This window comes from Pelodiscus sinensis, chromosome 5, assembly GCF_052426305.1.
Source record: "Pelodiscus sinensis isolate ZL-2025 chromosome 5, ASM5242630v1, whole genome shotgun sequence".
Taxonomy (NCBI): Eukaryota; Metazoa; Chordata; order Testudines; family Trionychidae; genus Pelodiscus; species Pelodiscus sinensis.
The window spans coordinates 67,461,201-67,472,500 of record NC_143056.1 but is presented as its reverse complement, the minus strand read 5'-3'; the positions used below and the strand labels follow the sequence as shown (position 1 = coordinate 67,472,500).

General features: G+C 41.0%; 1 protein-coding gene across 3 annotated transcripts in view; it reads right to left on the bottom strand.

The window, feature by feature from the left end:
* DPF3 (double PHD fingers 3) overlaps positions 1-11,300 on the bottom strand; it is a 229,148-nt gene that overhangs the window by 82,280 nt on the left and 135,568 nt on the right. For all 3 annotated transcript variants that reach the window (XM_006130318.5, XM_075927282.2, XM_075927281.2), the window contains exons 4-5: positions 9,209-9,336; positions 4,697-4,792 (exon numbers count right to left, since the gene is read on the bottom strand). In XM_006130318.5, coding sequence (XP_006130380.1) covers positions 4,697-4,792; positions 9,209-9,336 — 224 coding nt within the window. The remainder of the gene's footprint in view (positions 1-4,696; positions 4,793-9,208; positions 9,337-11,300) is intronic.

Below are 11,300 nucleotides of genomic sequence, written 5' to 3'. Positions count from 1 at the left end.
GGTCACTCGCCAAAGGTTCTTAAGTAAAGTAAGTTGTCATGGGATAAGAGGGAAAGTCTTTTTGTGGATTGGTAACTGGTTAAAAGACAGGAAACAAAAGGTATAAATGGTAAGTTTTCCAAGTGGATAGCGGTAACTAGTGAGGTCTCCCAAGAATCTGTCCTGGGACTAATCCTATTAAATTTATTTATAAATGATCTAGAGAAAGGGGTAAACAGTGAGGTGGCAAAATTTGCAGATGGTACCAAACTGGTCAAGATAGTTAAGACCAGAGCAAACTGTGAAGAGCTTCAAAAAGATCTCACCAAACTAAGTGATTAGGCAACAAAATGGCAAATGAAATTTAATGTTGATAAATGTAAAGTAGTGCACATTGGGAAAAAATAATCCCAACTATATATACAATATGATGGGAACTAATTTGTCTAGAACTACTCAAGAGAGAGATCTTGAAGTCATTGTGGATAGTTCTCTAAAAACATCCACTCAGTGTGAAGCAGAAGTCAAAAAAGCAAACAGTATATTAGGAATGGTTAAAAAAGGGATAGAGAATAAGACAGAGAACATCTTATTGTCTTTATATAAAACCATGGTACAACCACATCTTAAATACTGTGTACAGATATGATCAACTCTTCTCAAAAAAGATATATTGGCATTGGAAAAGGTTCAAAAAAGAGCAATAAAAATGATTATGGGTTTGGAATGGATCCCATATGAAGAGAAATTAAAAAGACTTGAACTTTTCAGCTTAGAAAAAAGAGGAGACTAAGTGGGGTTATGATAGAGGTTTATAAAATCATGACCAGTGCGGGAAAAGTGAATAAGGAAAAGTTATTTACTTATTCCCACAATAAAAGAACTACAGGTCACCAAATGAAATTAATAGGTTGCAGGATTAAAACAAACAAAAGGAAATTTTTCTTCACGCAGCGCACAGTCAACCTGTGGAACTCCTTACCAGAGGATGTGGTGAAGACTAGAATTTTAAAAGGGTTCAAAAAAGAGCTAGATAGATTCATTGAGGTTAGGCCCATCAATGGCTTTTAGCCAGGATGGGTAGGAATGGTGTCTCTAGCCTCTGTTTCTCTGGCGGTGGGTGACAGGGGAGGGATCATGTGAAGATTACTTATTGTGATCCCTCTCTCTGGGGCATCTGGTATTGGCCACTGCCGGCAGACAGGATACTGAGCTAGATAGACCTTTGGTCTGACCCAGTATTGCCGTTCTTATGACATGGACATTGGGAACTGAACCTAGCCCCCCAAATTATTGCATGCAGGTCAGTGGATCATCTTTAAATAATAGTAACTTTGGGCCTCACTTCTGTTTGAACTAGTTATCTCAAAGGAGAAGGTTACACAGGCCTTTGCTAATACTCTGAGCCACTGAGTTTTCTGGCAAAAGCTGAAAGCAACGTACCCTGGTTGTTTCAGACTTCCAAATAAATGAATCCATGGCTCCTGCTTTCCCTCCCAGAGCTAACTGACCTCAATCGCTTTGCTTTTTTTGAGAGAGCATATGAAACTGAAACAGCATTAGCAGGTAGAGCTGAAGATAATGCAAAGATGTAGAAAATATTACTGGTGTCCCAAATCCTAAAGGGCTCCATGGACTAACCCTTTGCAGCTCCTCGATGTGCACTCAGCAGCACTCTAGCTAACTCAACTGCAAGTTAAATCAAGCCATGAGTGACACCTTTGCAACCCCATTTGTGTCACTGGGTTAGCACAGCTGCAACTGATTGGATCTTAAACAATTTTGTTGGTGGACAGACTAGAATCCAACCCCCTGCCCAAGCTAGGGTAAAAGATCAGTAAAGACTTATTTTTGTCACTAGTCAGCAATCTGACTCTGAATATACACCGGGGGCAGATCTACAGAATAAGAAGGTGTCATTTTAATATAGTCACTTTTCAGAGTAGAATGGCAATTTCAGATCCATTGCTTAGCATCTCATAACCAGCTGTTTCCCTTCTAGCCGTCCTTTACAGAAATGCAAGCACAAAGCATTCATGCCATGACCACATCTACTCTTTTTCATAAACTGAACATGGAGAGATTTTCAGATCAAGTCAGTGTATTCCAAAAGGACACGGCCCCTAAATTCCTTAGGTATTTTAAAATATGTGCCCCCAATATGTGCTTCGTGATCACATTTTACTGTAGAAATGCAGCTGCATTGCTTTTTGTATTTTTTAATAAACGTCATGTTCCAACTCCTTCCACATTTTCTCCATCTAACAAAGATTCTAAAAACCTCTCTCTCTCTCTCTGAATCCATCTCCTTGCCCTTCAGTTTCTTTACTAGCACTTCCATTATTTCAGAGCTAGCCTTAGGGAGCCAGAAAACCAGGCAGTCACCCCAGGGGCACAAAACTGAATGCCACGTTCATGCTGTCAGGGCTTCAATCTGTTGGATTCAGTCATCCACAGCTGCCTTCATTCTCCTGCCGGCATGCAGCAGGGACTAGGATACTTGATGTATGAAGCCTGGAAGCCTCAACAGAACAGATTTGAGGCAGCTTAATGGAGCCAAACAGAGAGAGCAGCCAGAGGGACAGATGTAGGGTCCAGAATTAAAAATAAAATCATGCTGTAGGAAAAGAAAGGGAAATGCAGAATTTGGAATGTCCACAGCAGTAATTCTGCTGCATTAATCCAGCGTCTATGCCTTCAGTCCTCCTCTGTTCTCCAAAAGATAAGACCCTTTGCAGACCCTACTTTCCTTCATCATGTCCTCACCTATAGCCTGCAATGCTTTAATAGTACTCCACCCCGCCTTTCTAGGCAACAAAGTACCTCCCTTTCTCAGATTCAGCTTTCAAGACTCAGTTTTGACCCCTTTGTCCTAGTTGCTACTTCCAATTGGACACTTCCCGAGGTGCAGGGCATTTCAAAGCCAGACTTCAGTGGAGCTCTAACAGTTTACACCAGCCGAGGAGCTGGCCCTACATGTTAAAGTATTAATTCTGCTTTGGTTCAACATGCTGACTTCACTCAATTAAAAGTTCACAGCATTTAGAGTACTTTCTCCCCTCGGCACTCTCATCACTGTGAGAAGTCAAGGTCACCAGCAGAGCAGAAGTCACTAGAATGGCAAGGGCAAGAGATTCTATTGTAGCAGGTTCCACTGTGCTGGCACCTAATAAGGGGCTCTGGAATAGGAAGCAAGATATAAATGTATGCTTCAAGATGGATGAGAAGAATAATTACGTCCTTCCAACCCCCATAGATTCTTTTATTTATAATGGTAAAGCTCAAAAAAATAGTATTGTTTTCACATAGCTTCCTGGAGAGGGGAATACAGCATTGCATGTAACAATAATATCAGGGCATTGTTTCTATGGCTCGAGAATGCATGGAAATAAATGCCAAGGAATATATTTTTCTTTCCTGACTTGATTTTTTTTATATCCATTCTGTTCCTCATTTCCAATTATAGGCATACCCAAGTTTTGTGATAAGACATTTATCGGGACAGGCCCATATAACTGAAATATTATTGATAGCTATAGTTAAGGTTGCATGTCCTTGGATGAATCATACACTTTTCTGGCTAAACTTTTCCAGGTTTGGGGCTCTCTTAAAAACTACATTTAAAAAAATTAAAGAACTATTGAGCCAAATGATTCAACTAAGTTTGAAAATGAAGAGAGTAAAAAATACATTTTTCCAATTAATGAAAATGTATTTTGATCTTTAATTCAAAGAGTTTTAGCACCAAAGTGAGAAAGAACAGAAAGCTAAATAATGTAACAAGAGAGGATTTGATGCATAAGCATGTTATGACTGTGATTTCAAGCAGCTTTTCTTATTTTAATTTAATTGTAACTATTCCTTATCTCACAATATCTGCCAATCACACCAAAAAGGATATTTCAAGGGTGATATGTCCCCACAGCTCCCACTGTACTCAATGATAGATGCAAGTGCCAAGTACCTCTGAGAGTCATGTTTACTTTAATTTAGGGGCTAACTATAGAAATCTACTTTTGAAAATTCTGACTCCATGTTTTAAAATTATGACCTTCTTACTTAGCTGACTTTCTGCTGAATCTGTGAGAGGACATCACAGGAAACTACAGGGATATTGCCTCCTGTGAGTGAAATCCCACTCCATTTGAATCAAGCGGAGTTTTACCATTGATTTTTATTGGGACAGGATTTCAGCCTTGGTGTGCTACTACAATCTTTCACTGCTGACTTTAGCTTTGAAAAACATGAGAAATGTATTTAAATAGTTAAACAAAAAAACCCACAGAAAATCAAAGATGACTTTTTCTGGCTGATGAGTCTGTAAATATTTTTTGCATTTATCTTTTTACTATGGTATTTCAATGTCAGGGGATTGTAATAACAGGATGATAATCATCATCATCATCATCATTATTAGATTGTACTGTTTAAAAAGAAAAATTCAATACTATAATAAATTTGTTCCATTTTCTCAGTCTCCCAATTGTCTTATTTTTTAAGAATAGGCAGAAATAAACTGAAAACATGAGAAAACATAAAATAATCACTGAGTGTGTCATGCTACAATTTACCACATGGATACCACTTCAAAATATATATTAATGTGTGTGTGTGTGTGTGTGTGTGTGTATATAAAATATAAAGACAGAAACCAACCCAGACTGTGAGAATAGAGTTTTGTCTCCCTTCTTTTCTCTCCCATAGATTCCTAACCTACCCGTCCTCTGGGTCTGTTCTTTCGTTTTGGAATATCTTCTTCTAATTCTTCTTCCTCATTCACCTCATCAGCATTTTCATCATTTTCCAAAACTCTCTGCAGGGAAAAAATATTTTAGAATAAAAGACTATTGTCTGCTACAAGACACACAAGATCAATTATTATTTACAATTGAAACTGTGGTAATGCCCAAAATGTGCTCTTCAAACACAATGAGGTCTACAGTTCCTGCCCCAAAGAGAATACAGTCTAAAAAAGGTGAACACAGACCAAAATGGACACAAGAGGTCTAAATAGGTAATTAAAATTGCAGTTGTACTAATTGTCTAATGGCAGAATCCAATCCAACCATCTCCAATTCCTTCCAGTCAACACTTTCAAAAATTAGTCTGTTCTTCTCTCCCTCATCCTCATTTTCCTAGGGAATGGTTCCTGAGACATACCCAGTTTGAAGGGTGACCACCCATGATACTAGCAACACAGTCTGTGGGGGTGGCGGGTACAGATTCTCTTCTGAAAGGCAATCTTAGAAGCTGTAGATTAACATTTCCTTCCTTAGTAGCCTACAATTTTCCCATTTAATAAAATATTCATTTTCTGACTTTCTAATGAACCTTGAAAATAATATCCTTCTGAAGAACCAGGACTATAAGTAGCTACACAGCGGTGGTCCTGATCTTGCAAAGTGCGGAGTAAATATCACGCCCATGGAAGTAAATGGAAATAGCAGTTGCTCATCCCCTCCATAATTGTGCCTAGGATTTGTAAATTTTTCATGTTTTTGTGAACTTAGGGAAGCATCCACAAAGCAGATATAGCACAAGGCAGTGACTGTGCAAACTTCCCCACAACACTGAGATGGAGCAAACTCCCACTGAGGTGAAAGGATTATTCAGTCTTTATGACCCACTCAGTCCTTAGCATCTCTGCTGAGAGAGTAAACAAGGGTCCACCCAGCATCAGATATGATGTGCCTATTCTTTAGAAGCTGGTCTGAAACCACTCAATCCAGTCAGAGAGGCCACCACTAAATCTTGAGCTGGAAATATCATTCAGCCATGAAATGGATTCAAACCACTGACTTAGAGGTGATAAAAACGTTGTATAACCTGTTACCAAATTCTGACCTAGCCAGTCTCCCAGGCCATTTTTAGTGAATAGCTGGTAAAGACCCAGTAGAAGGGAAATAGAAGCAGAATATGTTAACTTTGAGCCTTGTGCACCTTAGACATTGCTTGCTGGGGCTTCTGGGAGAGAACACACAGATTTCACTGACAAGACTCTGGATGGATACCTCATCATTACAATATTAGAAAAGGAAAGTTCATAGCAGGAACAAGATGGGAATTATGACTCTGTCCACCCCTCACCTACCTGCATAGGATGAGGCGTGGCAGCCCCATGGAGGTTGCTTCCTCCTGAGCCCTCCCTAGCTGAGAGTAGCAAAATGTGCACCCTGCACAGAGGAAGTCTTACACATACAGGGTGTGTCTAGACTACCTAGTTTTGTCGACAAAAGTGGACTTTTGTCGACAAAACTATACCAGCGTCTACACTACCACTGAGTTCTGTCGACATAACGTCGACAGAACTCAGCAGTTTTGTTGACGCTGGTAAACCTCATTTTACGAGGCATAACACCTTCTGTCGACAGAACTCGGTCGACAGAAGGTGTTATTGCCTGTAACATTGTGTCCAGACTACTGAGTTCTGTCGACAAAGCAGCTTGCTTTGTCGACAGAACTCAATGTGTCTGGACGCTCTTTGTCGATGGAAGTTTTGTCGACAGTATCTGTCGACAAAACTTCCGTCGACAAAACGCGGTAGTCTAGACGTACCCACACACACCCAATCTCCCTTATACTGTACATGGGCACAAAGGACTAATGATGATCTTGTCATCTGATTGTCCAACCATCCCTAAAATGTGCTGAAAGTGAACTGTGATTACAGTAAGTGTTGTGCAGACTGAATCCAACCAAGCTGTACTTGCCTAGGAAACAGCAGCAAGAAAAGCCTCTCACATGTTGAAACCAGCATCCATAAGACAGGTCACAGCACAGAGGGTACAGTTGAAGGCTCCTTGTACAGAAACTTCTCCCTTCCCCCCTTTGTAATGCAGTGATGCCAAGTCTGCTGTCAATTCCACTGTCTCTGAAGTCTGTTTCCTCGGGCTGATGCCGGGGATAACTTGGGAGCTCAAATTGCATAGCAGCATCCAAACGCACTCATAAAGATGCTGCACCATGACTTCTTGTGACCTTGGAAGCTGCTATAATAGAGTCTTTAGGGGATTGAGTTTATTAGAATCAGAAAGGGGGACGTGAAGGAGGTTTTTCACATAGACCTCATTGTGATCATCAAAATGTTTCCTGTTTGGCTATTTTCCATCCCACAGAAAAGAAGATTCTCATTTAAAGAGATATAGAACAGGTTAAGCACCATTACCTACATTTTGGATGCACTAAAGTGTAAAGCATATGTCTTTCGAAAAATCAGTCACTTTTATTACATCCCAAGCTGGGCTCTCCAAAACTGAGGCTTCCAAAACCAGTAGTAACTTTTGCAAATGTAGATATGCACGTGTTCAATGTTCCATTACATGTGTCATTGGTAGCTGTAATCCTGCAGCTTTTACATATGTGACATTCCCGTGTGGCAACTCACAAGTGTAAGGACTGCAGGACTGGTCTCCAAAGCTATGCAGACTTGATGCTCATGATTTTCAGTTTTGTCCTCTGTTGGGCCATATATCTGAGTTTTGTTTCAAGTTTCAGGACTGAATCCCAACACTTGAATCTCAGCCAAAATCACCCAGTTTTGCTGGTTTCACATGATTTACATGACCATAGATCGGTGCATGTTAATTCAGAAACCTCCCTTGAACTCACTGAAAATTTGCCTCTACGTCCCTGCAAGATTTGCAAACCTCAGCAAAACTGGCCAGATTCAAAGGTTTGCATACAACTCTTCTAGTAACCCCTAAGGGTATGTCTACACTAGTTCATTAATTCGAGCTAGGTAGGCAAATCAGGCAACCGGAGTTGCAAATAAAGCCCGGGATTTAAATATCCTGAGCTTTATTTGCATGGTCCCGTCCGGCCGCCATTTTAAAATTCCCTTAGTTCGAATGAACTGTCTGCGGCTACACACGGCAGTTTAAAGTTAATCCGAACAAAATCCTTAGTTCAGATTAACTGTTACTCCTCGTGGAATGAGGTGTAACAGTTAATCCGAACTAAGGACTTAGTTCGGATTAACTTTAAACTGCTGCGTGTAGCCGCGGGCAGTTCGTTCAAACTAAGGGGATTTAAAAATGGCGGCCGGACGGGAACATGCAAATAAAGCCCAGGATATTTAAATCCCGGGCTTTATTTGCAACTCCGATTGCCTGATTTGCCTACCTAACTCGAATTAACAAGCTAGTGTAGACATACCCTAAGAGTAGCAGTATCCTAGCTATACCAGAGACCAGCAACTAGATTTTATTTTTAATATTGGTGAATGATCAGAAGAAAACCCTTATTATGTAATATTTAAAGGGATAATATCAAGATATAAATCAAGTTTTCCCTACCCAAGCCTGCTGGGGGACAAAGGGGCAGTTGACCAGGGACCTGGTGATTCAAAGGGGCCCAGCAGCAGCAACAGCCAGAGCCCTGGCCCTTTAAATCATCACCAGAGCTCTGCACCATGCTCTCTAGCTGGCTCTGAGGGCTGGTGGGGGTGGAAGCATTGCCCAGAGCACGGTATGAGGGCTGACTGCCAACAGCCCACCCCTTCGGCCCAAGACCCCACCGACTCCAGGGGCACGGAGCCAGCCCTCACACACATCTTGCTGTCGACTCCCTGTCCCTGCCTATGTTACTAGCAACAACTAGGATTGTTAAAGATGAAAGAATTTTATAAACATGTATGCTATTTGCTTTCAGAAATGATGTGTAGACAAAGAAAACAGACTGGCCAGTGCCACTTATTTAAACAAAATTAGTAGCTAAAATTTATGATCCAAATCTAAACTCTCCCAAAGCTTGACGCTATTCAGATCCAATTTATGATTTGGTCTCATCTCTTTCAACTAGTCAGATGCCATAGCTGACAATTTCACAAGTTGACATTGTTTCAGCACCAGGCTAAAGCCACCCTTTTTACCTGTGCTTTTATTGGTTGGTTGGTTGGTTGGTTGGTTGGTTGGTTGGTTGGTTGGTTTTGTGTGTGTGTGTGTGTGTCCCCTCCTCTTGGTGTGTCTTAGTAGGTTTTATGCCCCCCTGTTGAGATCTTTTATTCTACTTTTTTATATATTGTGTTTTAAAATTTTGTAAGCCACCTTGAATATTTTTAATAGAGAGGTGGGGTAAAAATATTTTTAAATAATTAAAATAAATAAATTGCACAAGATACTAGTGGTTTGGGTTTAGAGAATAAAAGGTAAAATCTTAAAGCCAGCCCGGTTGTCCTTGTATGGAGACATAGGATGCAGCCAACATAATGCTCAATCCACTGCTTTTTTACCTGGATTTCCTGTATAGTGTCTTCCTCTTTCGTATCCACTTTTTTCTCAATCCCTTCCCCACGCAGCAAAGCTTCCAGTGTGGTTCCCTCTGATGTGAACCCATCCTTCTTCAAAGGCAGATCAACTTCTGAAAAACAAAACAAAGAGATTATGTGTATATCACCTTCACACAATTGCACAGTGAAAGGAGCAAGAGGAGAAGTCGCAGGTTGCCTGACTTTTAACCCTATTCCCATCTTCAATAAGGCACAGAAGTACTTCAATTAACCTCCAAACAGTGGAATTATTTCTAGCTTGCTAAAGCTCTGGATCCTTTTCCATTTGCTATGCGGGGTTGAAAACATATCCCCCCTATATTATTTTATAGGGGGATAAAACAAAGCCCATTCTCAATTAAATGAACTCCCCACACTTCAAATGGAAAGAAAAGCCACACAGTTTTCTAGAGCAGGTAGATAAAAATAATAAGGTCCTCTCCCAAAAAATAGGAAAGGGATTTGGCACAGTTCACAAGATACTTGATTCTGTACAGGATCATTTTATAACAGGAGCCAAGAACCCAACATTCCACATGTAGAGAAAAGGGAGAAGAGAGATTATACAGTGGGAGACTGCTGAAAATAAATCAAAATAATTAGGGAATGTGAATTTCCAACTAAATATTAATCTTCACTTTTTATTATTTAGACCCAGAACCTACAACCCAGACATTGATTTCAATGGGACTACTTACATGAGTAAATATTACTTGGCATATGGATTGCAGAATCCAGCCCTTGTAAGGAGGAACTTAATTATAGTTCTCCCTCTTCCTGGAGCCTGAGTCACCTTATAAAAACCCGGAGATTTCTGAGGAACAGGGGCGGCCCATCCATCTAGGCAAACTAGGCAGTCGCCTAGGGCACCAAGTTAAATGGGGCACCCCGGGGCGCCAAATGGTGGCGCAATATCATTGAGGGGTTTGGAGGTGGGGGTGCCGATTGCATGGTTCACCCAGGGTGCCAGTTGCTGGCAGCTAGTCTAGGGCTGCTCCTGCTGAGGAAGCTTGATGCAACATGGCACACAGGTGAAAGAGCAGAGAGTATTTGAGTTTTGGATGCTATCACTGAATTATGAAACAAGCACTATAGTCAGGGAAAATAAAGCATGAGTGGTAAAATATATGCAGGGAAGAATTACACTGCCTACTTCATTTACATAGGAGTTTGACTAGAATAATCCCAGCCATCCTCTTTTTATGGGGCACCTCATTGCCACAATCATCCTTGTCAAGCCTGCCTCCTTCTCTTCCAGGTTACGTTCCTCTTTCCAGGCTAGTTGGGAAGGAACTAGGAACTAGGGAGGATGTTTTACAGATCAATATCTGAAGTCCTGGTTTCACAGCTATGTCCCATTCTTTCATCTGTGTGCACCTTCATCTCATTGTTGTAGCCACCTTCTATCTCCTATTATATCATTTGATGGAGAGGTGTGTGATCTACTTTTGAGGGGAGCCATATGCCCCAGAGAATAGCAGTGATGTCAGAGAACCCAAAGTCATGGAAAGATGTGGTGTTCCCTTAAGCCAAAATAGAGGCCATGGGATTTACAAAATGATCTCTCAAATTTCTTGAAAAGGGTGGACATTAGCCAACCGCATGACCTACCCTCAACCAATAGATCACAGAATGTGGGTAGTAGCCACTGTCAAAACAATCCAACTCTTTGCGAGGAACCTGAGTACAAGCCATGCAGAACCTCCAACACTCTGGGGAAAGGAGGGTTCAGAAGAAACTCCCAGAATGAGACTTAGAATGAAAGCTGAAATACTGAGTTGACCACTTCTTATGAAAGAAAAGGCCAAGCTGTTCCATCAGTTTCTCCTGAATGGAGTTCTCAGCCTGCTCCCTGCTCCCGGACCATCTCCTCCCAGGTTTCACTGCTTATGATCCAGATTTTCTCCTATGATGCTTGAGCTGTGAAAAGAGGGAAATTGACTCCTAAAATATTCAGAGAAAGTCAGCTTGAAATTCCCTGAGTGAGTTTCTGGTCCCTCCCTCCTCTCTTCTTTCTTATTCAGCTGGTCCTTGAAAAGTGATTTAAATCTGGAAG